The 16,547-nt window shown below is 40.5% G+C and overlaps 1 protein-coding gene across 2 annotated transcripts in view; it reads right to left on the bottom strand.

Moving 5' to 3' along the window:
- Nucleotides 1-788: 788 nt before the first annotated feature.
- Nucleotides 789-16,547, bottom strand: part of TLK2 (tousled like kinase 2) — a 78,998-nt gene continuing 63,239 nt past the window's right edge. For both annotated transcript variants that reach the window (XM_015568153.1, XM_006770274.2), the window contains exons 17-21: nucleotides 13,596-13,765; nucleotides 12,271-12,409; nucleotides 8,670-8,781; nucleotides 6,142-6,249; nucleotides 789-3,515 (exon numbers count right to left, since the gene is read on the bottom strand). In XM_015568153.1, coding sequence (XP_015423639.1) covers nucleotides 3,342-3,515; nucleotides 6,142-6,249; nucleotides 8,670-8,781; nucleotides 12,271-12,409; nucleotides 13,596-13,765 — 703 coding nt within the window. In that variant the 3' untranslated portion in view covers nucleotides 789-3,341. The remainder of the gene's footprint in view (nucleotides 3,516-6,141; nucleotides 6,250-8,669; nucleotides 8,782-12,270; nucleotides 12,410-13,595; nucleotides 13,766-16,547) is intronic.

The following is a 16,547-nucleotide window of genomic DNA, read 5'->3' as shown; positions in this document are numbered from 1 at the left end:
ACAAGACAGAACAGCTACTTTTAGGAAGAGGGGCTCCCCATACCCCAAGTGGTTGTGCCCCATCCGCACCCCCCACCCCACCTTATCCCAGGCAGATTTAAATTCCAAACAAAGAGAGCTTGGGCCATTAGGATGATGAATAAGGGGGAAAGGATTCTCAGAAAAAAGAAAAACAATCACCAAGGTGGGGCAAGCTAGTTGTAAACTTTGCCTTCTTAGAAGCAAGGAGCTGGACCCGCAGCTCACTTCTAGCTCTAAGATTATAAGAGACAACTGTATTTACTATGTTTAAAGAGAGCTATTTTCTAAATTAAGAAACACAAGAGCTCCTTGACTGTTAATCTTCTCAGCTGGAGGAAAACCTGTCTTTCCTGGACTAGCAGGAAACAGGGAAACAAACCTAAAATTATAGCAGACCTGTTCAGATCAGCCACAGAAGTGGGGTGCATATGGCTCTCAATGGTGAATCCCCATTTAAAGCTCACAATAGATAATTCAGAGCTCAATTCCATCCCCTCAGACCCCCATATTCCAGCCCTTCCTGGGGCCCAGTGCCTTCACCCCTGGATTGTGAACTGATGGCTGTGCCTTCCCTGTCTGTTCACTGCTATATTCCCACCCAGAAGCATAGCTGTTAGCACATCCGAGGTGCAAAAGGTGTTGCACGAATCAACACATTCCCATCATGCCTGTGATGTCCACTGGGTCTCAGCCAGCTGCCAGGACTCCTTAGCTACACCCTATGGTTAGGGCTGTTTGAACTAGAGTAAAATCAAGAGGCTGGGAAATTCACTTCTTAAAACTTATTTTAATATCCTCCCCACCCCCCAGATTGGGAAAGGCCAAAACAGTCTGGCTGGATTTCATTACAAATTAATACACATTTAAAAAATCAGTTTAAAATAAATCAACATCATGGCAATAAGGGATTATCCTTGGAAAAAGTGAAACCCATATTAACAAAATATATCGTGGAAGAACCCCACTTAGTGATTTTACTGGCTATTTAAAAGTCTGGTAAAGGTGAATGTTCTGCATGTTTTCTGGAGCTGGTCCATGCCGTGGAAAGAGGCCTTGCCCAGACTCAACTGAGCCCAGGCAGCTTCAACTAGGCCCTAGACTCAACGAAAGCAAGGAGAGAGGGCATCCCTTCTTCAGGACCGGGTAGAAAAAAAAGGTAAGTAAAGTCCTGCAGCTTCGTGTAGCCCATGTGGAAAAAGGAGGCAGGAAGTTAGAGGGAAAGCTTAAAGATGCAGCATTTCTTCAATTGCTAAAAAAGTTAAAAATTTTTACAAGATTATTGAGTGAGAGGGAGGAAAAAAGGAACAGAATTTAATATTCGGAGTAAATTTAAATCTAGTGTCAACTTCATCTCTTCCTGTGCAGACACCATCCTTTTGGCATTGTGCTCAACCTCGGAGATCCCCTGGGTACTCTCTGCTTTGTAGCTTGATTGTAATAGTTAAAAAAGGTATTTCACACACACATCATGTGTGCACAGATATCTGTCTGTGTGTTCATGTGCACGTGTGTATAAATATGACCTGCAATAAAACAGCTTCAGAAAGCTGGCGGCACCAAGGGCGCTGGGGCTGACTTCCTTCTATTCAGAGTCCACAGGATGACACCTACCCACATCCTCTCTCCAATTTGGAACTCCGCTTCCCTTAAGACGGCCTGATCCTGGGGCGAGGGGCAGGTTCACAGAACAAAGGCCCTAAGAAACATGTCACCAGTGGCATTTATCCCATATAAAAGAAACACTAGAGTCTTGAGTTAGTTGAGAGCTCTCTACCCTTCCTGACTCCCCTCCCCCTGCCCAGGGAACTCGCATGCCTGAATGCTGCATCTTTAAATATTTCTGGCTGAGCCCTTTTGCCACATATGTCAGTAACATTCCAAGCTGGCTACCACATGTTCGGGCTCTGCCTCCTCTCCACTGCTGAGTGCTCTGCTGTTTCAGGCCACGGTAGGGCCACGCAGCTCCCATTTTAGCTCCATCTTCAGTTGATCACATCTCAGAAACAGCCACATTAAAAAAAAATATTAGTTCCAAAAAGAGTTCATATTTGAAATACCTATTTCCCTTGAGATTATGTTTTACCTCCACTTAGTGCATCTATTAAAGTGAGTTAGACAAAGTACGTGTGCACATGCACACAGACACACACACCAGCACACACCCACGAAATTTAGAGGTTGGAGGTTATTTCCTGCCAAAAGATCTAACAGAGGAAAGCTTATGTGCTGATCGAGTTTTAATATTGTCGTTAACAAGTAATGTGCACCATTTAGTGAGCACACAGAGACTGTGGGTAGGACTCCTGATCCCTGGGGCATTGGATTTGGCTGCCCAGCCCGTTTTCTGCCTGCCTTTGGAACAGTTGTGATAGTTACTACATTCAGAGAATCCAAGAGGACTGCATGGACAGATGAACCTTTATTTAAAAAAATAGCACTTCAAATAAATTAAAAGGGACAACCGTCAAGTGTTCAAATTGTGAAGAAATAGTTGAAAACCTAGAGAGACCCAAGCTGCAGTCTTCTAACCTCATTCTTTGTCCAATGGCAAAAGCCCACACATCTCAGTACTCCCACTCAATTTTTTCCCTACTGACACGAGGGACACAATTGCACACAGGAGACCAGACGGAGGAGAAAGCTGCATCTGATTGGAATGAACATTGCCACGTACTTGCTAATACGGGTTTCACTTTGTGACCAAATGTATTCTTCAAAAATAAAAAAGGGGGGAGGGAAGCTGCATGTTTTTAAAAATTGAAATTATTTAGGGATAAAACACTAACTCTAGTGCCTTTAACGGGCAATAGCAACTTTTTTCCTCCAAAGTCAAACACCATCCCCAGCTGAGCCTTTGTGCTACAAGCTTTTCAGGAGATGTTACCTAAACTTTATTAAAAGAAAAGAACAAGTTTAAATATAGACACTGGACTAGCCCAGTCTGTATTTTCAAGTCCACATTCTTCATCTGAAGCACTGCATCAGGGACCCCCCTGAGTCTGCATGTTTAAGTTCACAGTACATGGAACCAGTTTTTCTTTTTAATTTTTTTCCTCACTCAGAGCAGCCACACACAGTGGCCGTTGACGCCGGAACCTCGGGCGGGGCCTTTTCCTACGAGGCCTGGCCAGAGGTGCCCAAGGTTTCTCCTCAATGAGAATCGATGCTGTCATGCTCTATGGATGGGAAAAAAGCAAGAAAATAAAAGCACCTGGTACAGGTTTCATGAGATCCATTCGGATTCGCTATGTTCCAAACCCGCTGCTGAATGCCATTTGTCCACTGTGTATGTTGAACAGTCTGTGGCCTAGGAGTGGGTCTCAATTCGAAGAACTGTTATTGGACACCCCGGAGGTTGATGCAATAGCAGCTCCAGCAGGGCTACTTGTGGAGACCGACTTTCGGATGTGAGGCAGCAAGTAGGGGTCACAGGCCAGCTGCTGGACATCGATGCGGTCCTCCTTTCGGTAGGCCAAGCATCGCCGAATGAATGCCTGAAAGGAAAGTTTCTTGAAGCAAGCCTGAAGCAGGTAGCCTGGTGCCGCAAGAGGGAAGCCTGAGGGTCCCAAGCAGCTGCCAGAGCCCTTCCTGGACCTGCCGTGCGGACCTGGAGAAGACCAGGGAAGGAGGCGCACTGGCAGCAGGGTCTCTCTGTGGTCACTGACTCCTTCCCAGATGGAGGCGGATGAGCCATTCCTGAGGGGGAATGGGCATGACCTCTAAATACCTCTGCCCCCAAAGCACACAGACCAACACAGAAAACTCCTTTGGCCTTGGCTGGTTTGCGTGGGCACAATCTACATTCATGGTCTGCATCCACAATCCATGGCCTCATGTGACCTTCCTGAGGAAGTGGGAATTGTAATGACTACCGCCAAAGGCAGAGTGAGGAGACCAACACTAACACCACAGTGTGCCACAGATTGGTAAATGCCTCCCCTGTGTATCTCATTCTTCCCTGAAAGATCGTTAAGCAAACGAGTGGACACATACCTAAGTAGTAAAGGAAAACCCAGATAGGACTTGTCTCCCCAAGAGACATAAAGGCATAAAGACATCCTGTGAGCTGGGTTTAAATAGAATCCTAATTTACTACTAACACAGAGGTTTCCTTGGCATTAGGTACGAAAGGCTATGTAGTCTGTTCTTCAAGAAGTAGATGATTTGTCTTTTTCACCAGACAGTTCTTTTTAATCAAAGTCTTATAATTATTTTAAATAAGTGAATCAATTTTAAAAAATCTAAAATACCATCAACCAAAGTCTACTTTACTTGAGGGTGATAATGGCATCTCCACGGAGGTTCTCTGATTTTAACAAATGTACCGTGCTGGTGTAGACTGTTGACAGTGGGAAAGGCTGTGTGTGTGTGTGTGTGTCTGTGTTGGTGGAGGGGGCGCAGTGGTGGAGGGGAGCGGACAGGGAATATATGGAAACTCTATTTTCCACTCAAATTTTTTGTGAATCTAAAATTGTTCTAAAAAATAAAGTCTATTTCTAAAAATCTAAAACATGAAATGAATAAATGCTTTTCTACCCCGCCCCCATGTTTAATTAATAAAACACAAAAGTATAATACCAATCCTGTTTTCAAAATAAAGGACATCTAGAGGTAATTACTTGATTAAAGCATTTGGAAGATAAAAATAAATTCACAGAAGTGAACATAATGATCCTTTGTCTTTAAAAATAAATCTTCTGCCCTGGCCGGTGTGGCTCAATTGGTTGAGTGCCCCATGTACCAAAAAGTTGCTGGTTCTAGTCCTAGTCAGGGAATATTCCCCCAGAAGGGATATGCAGGGGGCAATCAATGTTTCTCTCACATTGATGTTTTTCTTTCTCTCTCTGTCTCTCCCCCTCTCTCCTTTCCTCTCTCTAAAATTAATTTAAAAATAAGCCTTTCTTGCCCTGGCCCGTGTGGCTCAGTTGGTTAGAGCATCATCCCTTATACCAAAAGGCTGTGGGTTCCATTCTCATGGGGGCACATACCTAGCTTCTGGGTTTGATCCCCAGTCAGTCAGGGCACATACAGAAGGCAACCAATTAATGTTCTTTCTCACATCAATATCTTTATCTTTATCTTTATCTCTCTTTTTCTCTCTCTCTTTCTCTCTCCTTTCCCTTCTCTTGCATATCATCAGGTAGAGGATTAAAAGAAAAAACAAACAAAAAAATCCTTCCTTAGTGAAATATCTGGAACTGGAATTAAATAAGGTTTTCTTGGGTTGGACACTAGTCAAATAAACTTTTACATCTTGAATTTTCTCTCAATACAGCTGCCAGTAAAGGCTTTTGAAACAGCAATCCAATCACTTAGTTGCCCTGATTAAAACCTTCAACTGCTTCCCATCAGTTCACAATCTTCCCTGCTGTCTCTCCTACCACTCTCCCCTCTGCTCTGCCCTCACTGTGGACCTGCTAAGCTCACACTCACATCTAAGCTTTACTCACTTTTCTCTGCTCAGAATATTCTTCTCCCAAATCTGTACATGGCCTCCCACCTTCACATCATTCAAGACTGCTCAAAACCTCACATCATCACGGAGGCCTTCCCTGATCATGCCATTAAAAGAGGGTTCCCACTTCACCCCCTCACTCTGATTTATTTTTTTCATAACATTTATCACCATCTGAACTGTATCATTTTAGTTATTGTTTGTCTCAACTAGTTGGATGCAGACTCCTTAAGGGCAGGGACCTTATCTGTGTAGTTCATTTTCTTTTCGAAATATATTTTTATTGATTTCAGAGAGGAACAGAGGAGAGACAGGAACATCGAGAGATAATCATGGATTGGCTGCCTCCTGCATGGGGATAGAGCCTGCAACCCAGGCATGTGCCCTGACCCGGAATCTAACCGGCAACCTCCTGGTTCGTGGGTCGATGCTCAACCACTGAGCCATGCCGGCTAGGCTGTAGCACTGTCTACTGTTTAACAGGCACTCAATAAATACTTATTGTGGGAGGAGAGAAGGGTAGGGGTTGGAGAAATACACATTTAGAAGGAAGAGGGTGTTTTAATTATTTAAATTTTGTTCAAAAAACCCATCCACTATTGCCCAGAGAAATAATACAAAAAGCAAAGCAGTAATTTCTGCTGGCCAATTTGGTCAGAACTTACCTTTGCTTCAGGTGTTACTACTGGCTTTGGCGGAAACTGCACTTCAGTAGCTTTAAGAATAGTATTTTCTTGCAGAATGTCTTGCTGGGACTGGTTATGGCCAAAAGGCTGTCATATAAAAATAAAAATAAACAAAGGTGGGCCTCTGGTTAAAACAAAAGAGAACAATTCAAAATTCCTGGGAGGAGCAGAGAAGACATCTTAAGAATTGCTATAGGGGCCAAAACCGGTTTGAGCGTCGGCCTGTGGACTGAAAGGTCCCAGGTTCGATTCCGGTCAAGGGCATGTACCTGGGTTGCGGACACATCCCCAGTAGGAGATGTGCAGGAGGCAGCTGATTGATGTTTCTAACTATCTCTCTCCCTTCCTCTCTGTAAAAAATCAATAAAATATATTTTAAAAAAAGAATTGCTATAGGGAACTTTGGAGATAATCTCCTTGAACTCTCATTTTTTAAAAAATATATTTTATTGATTTCAGAGAGGAAAGGAGAGGGGGAGAGAGAAACATCAATGATGAGAGAGAATCATCGATTGGCTGCCTCCTGCACGCCCCGCACTGGGGATAGAGCCCGCAACCCAGGCACGTGCCCTTGGCTGGAATCAAACCCAGCACCCCTCAGTCCGCAGGCCGACGCTCTATCCACTGAGCCAAACCAGCTAGGGCATGAACTCTCTCATTTTTATAGATAAAGGGTGCAAAAGGCTCAGAGCTTAAATGACTTGCTCACAGTCCAACATCTAGGTTAAGGCAGAGTTGAAACCAGGGGCAGATCTGCTGTGTCATCCTCTGCTAAGCTTTGCTTACAGCAAAGAAAAAGAAGATGCAGAGCGGGAACCAGCAACCTCTTTTGCCCTGAGTGATACCTGCGGGCTTAAGCAATACATGTGTGACACTAGCAAGCCCAAGACACAGATAAAAAAAGATAGAAAAGTGAAAGAGTAAAAAGGGTAAGGCCAGACTTCGGGGAGGGGGGAAAAACAACTAAACAGGCCCTAGACAGTTTGGCTCAGTGGATAGAGCATCGGCCTGTGGACTGAAGGATCCAGGGTTCGATTCCAGTCAAGGGCACATGCCTGGGTTACGGGCTTGGTCCCCAGTGAGGGGCATGCAGGAGGCAGCCGATGGGTGGTTTTCTCTCATCACTGATGTTTCTATCTCTCTCCCTTCCTCTCTGAAATCAACAAAAATATATTTTTAAAAACAACAGCAGAATTGGGGCTACTTAGCGGTTTTATCTGTGCCTCAAACTGCCATTTTCTAGTGAACTCTGAAAAATTAGGTTAAGTCCTAGTGTCACTTCGACAGTGTTTCTACTTACAGATCACCAAACGACTCTTCCTGAATAACCTCTGCCACTATCTCGCAGCACTTTCCACATTACCAGAGTAAAAATGATAAATAACCCGTCATAGTTTGGTTTAGAGAAGTGGGATAAATAAACAAAGAAAACAAGAAGCTAAAGAGGAAGCTGAAATCTAAATTAAGAGCTCAGCACCTCCACATTACCAGAGTATAAGTGATAATTAACCCCTCCTAGTTCTGAATAGCTTCCTGATTAGAGAAGTGGGATAAATAAGCAAAGAAATCAAGAAGTTAAAGAGGAAGCGGAAAGCTGAATTAAAAGTTCAACACTTCCAAAAAAAAAAAAGTTCAAGACTTCCACATGATCAGAATAATACTGTAATAATTAACGCCTCCTAGTTCTGAGTAGCTTCCCAACTAGAGAAGTGGAATAAAGAAAGAAAACAGGAAGTTAAAAAGGAAGTTAAAAGGAGCTCGGTCTGGGGATTGTAATGAAAATACTAAGAGTCCAGGAGAGTTGCAGAACTCCCAAATCGCTTATACCCACAGCCTGAGGAGAGCACTGAAACATGTGGACACACTGACAGCAGAAATAGGAGTAGAAATACACAGCTGGATACTAATACATGCATTTATAAGATAGTGTGCTCACAAGGAAAAAAACAAGTGTGAAAATTCATTAGGTTATACTTTACTACCTAGGTTATTACTTGTTCTAATGATATGTCACTTTGATCAGAGGTAACAATGAATACTTTCTGACACCACCTCCCAGTACAGAAATATAAAGCATGCTTTTATTAATAATAGCTTTAAGTAATGGGGTGGTTGGGAATAAAGGGCCCTGCCAATATTTCAAGTTTCAAGTTTGGGGACCCTGAAGAATGGCTCCTGGGAAGACTGTATACTTTAATAAACTATTTCACATAATTCCCTATAGCATATTATTAGAACCAAAACATATCCTGGATCTCTCTGAGAACAGCAAAGAATACATGTTTCCACATGAGTCCCAGCAGAATTCATTAAGTGCTCTAGGGTTGAAAATTTCTGCTTATACATAAAGCTATTATTATTCTGTATTTTGTTCAAACCACAACTTTCAAGATTCCGTTTTGTATAATCCAATGATTAACCCCAAGAGAATAACCCACACCATACCATTCTGTACATGTACCACCCAAGACAGAAGTCAAGCCAAAACATCTGACCTTCTTCCTTACCTTCCTTCCATAAAGACACTGGTAGAAGATCACACCCACTGACCAGACATCAACTTTATTTGAGATCTTTGGTGGTTCTTTCCCAACCACAAAACACTCTGGTGGTAAATACCTGGGAAAAGAGGGAAATAAGAATTCTCAGAAAAGTGACTATATAAATCTAAGACATGTACAGGCAAAGGTAAACACCTTGTTGGAAATGAAAATATCTGAATTTTAACAGCTGAAAAAGCAACTTAGACTTAGCTGGAGAAAGTTGATGAAAAGACACTCTAAAATAAAAAGGCAGTAATGTCCTATGAAAACTTAAAATACATTTCTCTACTCATCGAGAGAGGTAAATATTCTCTCTGGTTCCTATTTCACCCACTCCAGCCTTCATTCCCAGGGTTGTCCCTAATATTAGTAATCGTTCAACAAAGGTTTAAGGGGTGGGGCATAAATGATGTGCACTTCCTTTTATAATAGCTGCATCAATATAACCAGAGGTGGTGTCGGTTTCCTTTCACGTTGGCTGAAGATGTTGGTAAAATAACTATTTTAAAAGTCCCTGATTTCAGGACTCAGAAGAAATCTCTGAGGAGAATGGCTCTCTTCTTAATGTAGCTTCTTTGGGTAATCTGGACTGGAAATAACTACAATATATAATCAATAGTGGCACCGAAGTCCTTATTATCAAAAGATACCTTACTACTAATAAAATAGTATTACTAGTAAATAATAATTATTATTTGCTAATAATATAGCAAAATATTTCCCACTTTAAAGGTGATCAGGGGATTACTAGAAGACTAACAGTGCAAAAAAAGCTAAACAAACTAGTTGTTAGAACAACTCAATCCTCATCTGAATTCCTTCCCTCCCCATCCACCCCTGGCCTCTAAAAAGACTAGCTGGACAGCCAACCACACCAAATTGTATGATACGGAAGGTAAGTGCCTCTTGGCATTTAGGAAACCAAACAAATATGCTTCTACTCATTGCCCGGAGTCTTAGCCATGGCACAGCTGGAAGGTGGAATTCTGTAGATAACAGATTGATTTCTGCAGATTTCATGCTGGCAAAATCAATTCTGTGAAAAACTATTTTAAAGCTTGCTATGCTTTGGTATAAAAATCTAAATTTTAGCTTGAAGGGGACCACAAGAGTTGAGAGGCAGAAAATGTTCAGATGATGGGGTTTCTTCTTTTTTAAAAGGAAGTTTAGTTTCATGTTGTTTCTCATTTATTATTTTTAACAGACATTTTTGGATGATTAAGACCACTGGCCTAGATTACTATTTCACAATAAAAATTTTTAGAGGCCATGCAGGAGGCTGGGACACCTTCAGGATGTCTGCATCAGCCATCTGAGGAGGAGTTGCCTGAATCATGCCATCTCCCAGGCTGTCAAAATATATTTTAAAAAATAAAAATAAAAACAGCTCTTCCAAGTGCTAAAATCTTCCCTAGTTTTCATGGTTCTTGACTCTTTAACACATAAAACAAATATGATATTAGATATATAACAAATAGAATTTTTATTCTAAATGATCATTTTAATGTATTTATAACTTTTTTGTGGAGGTGGTGGGGAAGAACAGAAGTTGTTGAACTTGTCCATATGAAGAGTAATAATTTAGCAAAATATTCAGAATACAAAAGACATTGCCACTTAATAGAAGTCTGGCAAATCACTTTCTAGGTCTCAGTTTCCTCCATTTGTAAATGAAGAAATAAACTAGTTCTTCCCCCAAATACTGAAAATAATAAGCATTCTGATTCCCTATCAAGGACTTTGGGAGTGAGAGTCAATGACAGTTTTATAACGCTACACTAAAAATTAAAAAACAACAACAACACAAAACATAACTGCATATTCCCTGATGATATAATCCTCAGAGAAAAGTGATCCTCAAGGCCTAGTCTACAGGTCACTTACTTAAAAGTAGTATTCAATGTAGAATAATTCTAGAACAACCAAGTATCATATAGTCACTTAGAATTATGTCCTCCTGTCTATTTGTAGCTCTCTGGGACATTATAGAGGATGATATATTGAGGATGGTGATTATGACAATGTTTCTATCAATATGGAGACTTTTAAAACTTTCATAGAAACCCTTAACATTTAATTAATGTTTCTCAGTAGCTCCTCTCTACCTTGCTTTTTACTATTAAAAAACCCCCACAAAATACCTCAAATATAACCGAAAGTAGAAAGAATAGTAAAATGAACCCCCAAGTAATCGTCATCTAACTTTAGTATCTACCAACACTCAGTGAATCCTTATTCATATATATCCTTCTCCACTTCTCAGATTGCCTTGAAGCAAATCCCAAGCATCATATAATTTTTATTTAAATTCCAACCACTGACTTTTTATAGCTTAGCAAATATAGCAATAGGTAGCAATGAGAAAACGAACTAAACGTGAAAAGGCTCCACCTTTTAAAAGAACACATTATTGAACAAAGAGCTCAAATTTAAGTTCCAGTGAATTTATACAGCAGAGGTATAGATCTGTTTCCAAAATTTCCAACAGCAGATATTTCTGTATCATTTAGTGACAGGAACACTAACCCACAATAACCACCATAGTGAATAAACACTGTAACTGTAGCTTCTATTTTAAACCTGGAATCTCAAAAGTTTTAATTAGTGACTAATTTTCACGATAGATACTATCTCCACAACAATGAGAAACATTAGAAATTTTTTGAGTTTTTTTTTAAGCAGGATTTGATTGGTTCTTTAATGCACATAACTTAAATATGATCAGACTGATAAGAACAGGGTCGATCCTACATGTTGTAAAAGATATTCCCCCATTCTTCTTCGTCTGCTTCAGATCAACACCTTCATTCCCAGACAGTCAATAACTATTCTTTAGTCTCAAACATAAATGATTTACCAAAGTTAAATGCCTGAGCTGTAGGTATCTTGCATGGTTCTCACTGTCAAAAGTTATATTAGGCAGAAGTAGGATGGTCACAGAACAGGCAGCTGGGTAGGTGGATGGGGAGAGATGAGTGACAATAGAGGGGAAAAACGTGGCTCAAAACTTTTTAGAATGTGGCTGAGAGAGATGGATAAATTTCTTGGCAAACGGCAAAATTTTTCCTATTTAGATGTTAAGGGTTGCTTTTTACATCCTAATTACATACTGATCTTTATAATTTCTTAGTTCTCGAGAATCCATCATCCTCAGGCAACTCTGGAAACAAATCCTTCAGCCCATTAACCCCTGAAGAGAGAGACCTGCATTTGTACTGAAAAGAATTTAGGGCCATTCCTGATTCACAAATGAGCAACCTCTTTCTCTACCTACTCACTAGGGTCAACTCTACAGAGGGAAACACACAACTCATCCACCTGGCCACACAGAATCTCTCTCTCAATGATTTTCAAGAAAGGAAAGAAACATTAAGACATAAATATAAACATAAGAGTCAAACTGCTGAGAAGACAGTAACTTTTGGGGAGGAAAATCTGCTTTGGTTTATATTTATAGTATTATTGCCCAAGCAGAAAGCATGCAGATATTAACTATTAATTATCAACACTTCAGTATAGCACAGCCACACCACCAGCCAACCTGACAGATCTCCCAGATACCTACCAATAAGTACCAGCACCTTGTGACGTGAGCTCCATGCCATCCACTGAATTGTAGCTATCATCATCCATGATCTTGGAAAGACCAAAATCTGTGATTTTTATCTCTCCACATGCTGTACCATTTACTAAAAGAATATTACCTAAAAAGATAAAAATCTTCATGAATAAAAAGAGACTTACTAATTAAGAGAAAAAGCCAAGGTAATAATAGACAAGATGTAGACAACTGAACTCAAACTCCTGCACGCAATACCAAACATCTCAATCCCCAGAATAAAATGAGATCTGGACTCTGAATGTGGGGGAAGAGTCCTCAGTGTCTGGCTGCAAGCTTCTATTTTCCAAGAATCACCTGCTTACTATGCTAAAACCACCACTGTGAGCAGTGGAAATAAATTATAACTCGCCAAAGTAAAATATCACTTGTACAGCTGGTCAAAAATTGTGGGAAAAGTTTCATCTGAACTATCAGTCAAGATCTCTAAACCACGGTGTTTAGAACATTCATTTGGGGAGGGAGGGGCTGTCAAAGAAAACACACAAGGGACTCAAAGATAATACCACAGTGCCACCTACAGCTCCTAAGGCATTAAAATGTATTGGATTCAGTGATGGAAAACCCGATCACATAATGGCCATTCTTTAAAAAAAGCACTTCATCGTAATGGATTTTTTAGTCATGTGAACTGTATTAGAATATTAAAGCATAATGAATCGTGAGAGTTAATATGCAGCTACCAGAAGAGGAAAGCAAGCTTTACCACTGTGCCACACCAGGAGGTAAATGGGAATCCCCTTCCTAACACCAAAGCTAAGCTGGCTGGAGCTGTCCACAGAGAACACATGCAGATGTCAACAAAGAGTAGAGGCAAGAAGTCCAACTACCCTCTACTTTTTGTTTATGACTATCCAAGTTAGATAGTAACCATACAAAAAGATGGAAAACTCTGCTCGGAATTTAATGTGCAAAATAAGTTGTTAATTTTTGAGCACGTTTCAAAGAGACCTGGAGTAGAGGAACTGCTATGCCGTGTGAGTAATGGGAAAAAACAAAGCGGGGCAGTTCTTTCCTAATCGGGCTGACATCAGGAACTGCCTGGGCTCTGAAGACAGGGCATTGTTTCTCCGAGCATTTATTAGGACCCGCCCTCCGAAACCCAGTGCTTCGTGGCCAGGGCTCTTCTATTCCCACACCTCCTCAAGTAAACTAAAGTCAGATGGTTTTAGCCTTCTTGGCTCCTGCCAAATTCTCTCACTTTATAAAATTAAGTCATTTATAAGACCAAAGAAAAGCCACCAATACTGTCTCCTAAAAGTTAGACATACCTGGTTTGAGGTCATAGTGTATGATGGGAGGTTTTATTTCATTTAAGTACTTTAAAGCATTCACAATCTGCATGATAATGGATCGGGCCTCTTTCTCCGACATTAATTTGTGCTGTTTCAGGTAGAAGTCCAGATCATTTCCCTCACAGTATTCTAATACTGTACAAAACCTAAAGACAAATAAACCAACATTTGACCGCGAGATGAGAGCAAGCAGATTAAGACTAACTAAACCAGTCCCAGTGAAAACTTCAGGTAATTAGCTTCTCCTTCCTTCTTTGTTCCTTTAAAAAAAAAACAAACAAAAAAAAACTCTTCTATTCTTTATTCAGTATTAGCTACTTGGGTGGGGAGAGGAAGAAATCGCTTACTCTCTTGGTGAGGAGCCTCCAACCCCCCACATTGGAATCTGTTGAGCTAAATAAAGCTCACACGTGGCACACCTCAACTGCAATGTATAAGGTAAGTATCTTTTTGGAAGGGTTTCCTTTACATATACAAGCTACACCCCATTTCTAAACAAGCATATGTGATCAAATACACAGTTCTCACTACAAACATTTTCAGACCCTGAGTGCTGACAGTGAGGAAAAATCTCAGGTTTGCCCGGGTCCCAAGGATTGACTGCAAACCATGCCTCCTGATAGTTTGACACAATACGGTACTACCATTTCTCTTTGCTAAACAAAAGGTATAAAAGAGCTTTGTAAAGTACAGAATCTGTGGTTCTAACAAATGTGTTATTACATGGTATGAGTTTTCTTCCTTCACTTATATCAATACATTAAACAGACCCAAATTTAAAATTGCATGTGTTTATCTTTGAAGGCAGTTATAAACTGAAGTAAGGCATCCTGAACGGTTTGAGTAGTCCTGAGAAGAACACCTTTTAAACGATTGACAATATGGTTGTATGACCCAGGGTCTAGCCAGGAAATAAAAATCACTTGAGTATTTAAACAGAGAGGCTTTAATTCAGGGAACTGAACACATAGATGATGAAAGACCTGAGAAGACAACTGGCCAGTGAGGTCCCCCAGAGATCATCTAGAGCAGGAAGCCATTAGCACCCTAAGGCCAGAGGGCCAGAGGGAGATGGTGCAACCAGAACCCAGGGTCACCAAGGGAAAGTGGAACCACAATGAGAGAGGGGTGTCCTCTATCCTCCACCATCTCTGTCTCCCTATTGGCTGAACCAGCTGAACAACAACTGACACACAAACACAGCCTGCAAGGACCAACTCACCTAAGATGCAGAACAGGGGAAGAATGAGCAGACAAGAGAACAAACAAACTCAGGACTAAAACTATGGGCCGCCGGGCAATTTGAAGCCTCCAAAATGCAATGCAATGCAATGTAATGTGGACATACATAGCCCTGTGGGATCCCAAACTGAACAACAGCTTTTTGCTTCTTGTGAAACATACTGGGGCATGCTAGCACCCTATTTGAGAATGTTTGAAATTTGTAGATTCTCTGAACTGAAACCAGAAATCTGAGATATGGATTCTCATGCTTAGTTGATTTATTCTTTGACCCAAATACAAGGTAAAAATAAAATCTCACTTTTAATACTCAAACAACTCATAGAGGTCTTTCTTTTTATTTTTTGTATTAGACATTTTATTTTTTAAAAAGGAAATGTATTATAACCTAAAAATAGATTACATAACATATGCAGTATATATTTAAATCTTTAAAATATTTTTGTGTCTAGGTTCAGTTCTTCTAAAATGCTGGTCTGACTTACTGTTGATGAAAATTCATCATACACACAATAGGAAGAACAAAGTAAACAACTCAAGAAGAGCACAGATTCAACTCAATTTCTCAGATAAATTTAAAGTATGTATGCAATTCAAAACAGCAGATAATCAAAGTCGCATATTTATTATGTTTGTACTTATTATGTTTGTACTTATGTTTTGGGGAGCAGGAGTGAGGGTCCTATCTAGTGTTCAAGGGATTTACTCAAAGCAAAACAGTAAAGCCACCCTGTGGAGACCTGCTCTCTACCTAGATATTTTTCTCAAACCCAATCCATGCTAAACACACCTGGCTATGCCTGGTACAAGGGCCACCTACTGGAAACGGGAAATCCCAGAGATGATAGCTTATGTTCCCAGATGGAATTGTGGTCTCTTTTTGAGGTCACTTCTAAATGTGCGTTGGTTCTCTGTATAGCAATTTCTGAGATAGCTGCTGCCTGAACAGGCCAAAACTCCTAAAATTACACTGGGGGTCTAAGAGGAATACCTGCAAACCATACCCAGAATATGTCCTCCTGACTCAGTTCAAATTTCTACAAAGAAAATGTTTCCAAATGCTGAAACATTTCTCAACTGCTGCATAAACCCAGAGGTAGTACTAGAGCAGTGATGGCGAACCTTTTGAGCTCGGCGTGTCAGCATTTTGAAAAACCCTAACTTAACTCTGGTGCCGTGTCACATATAGAAATTTTTTGATATTTGCAACCATAGTAAAACAAAGACTTATATTTTTGACATTTATTTTATATATTTAAATGCCATTTAACAAAGAAAAACCAACCAAAAACAATGAGTTCGCGTGTAACCTCTGACACGCGTCATAGGTTCGCCATCACTGTACTAGAGCTTATCTATACCTGGTAATGAAATAATAATACTCAAAATTATTAAAGATCTTAGACAACTTCTGATTCTCAAATCTCCACATATAAAATGAGAAGGCTGAACTGAGATCCCTCCCAATTCTTTATAACATCTTACAAAGCTATGAACCTATATTTTAACACTTTTAAAAGGTCTGTCAGTGTTCATCTGTCTCCAGGGTAGGGTGGAGACGTGATTGAACAGTCCACACTCACTGGTGCATGTAAATGGGATGCTAGCACCAACTTGTGTCAGATTCTGAGAGCTGATAGTTAAATTTCCAGGAATTTTGTGAGCTGGTTATGAAGCCACAGGTAA

Source organism: Myotis davidii, unplaced genomic scaffold, assembly GCF_000327345.1.
Source record: "Myotis davidii unplaced genomic scaffold, ASM32734v1 scaffold684, whole genome shotgun sequence".
In the NCBI taxonomy this organism is placed as follows: domain Eukaryota; kingdom Metazoa; phylum Chordata; class Mammalia; order Chiroptera; family Vespertilionidae; genus Myotis; species Myotis davidii.
This window is presented reverse-complemented; position numbering and strand designations above follow the sequence as displayed.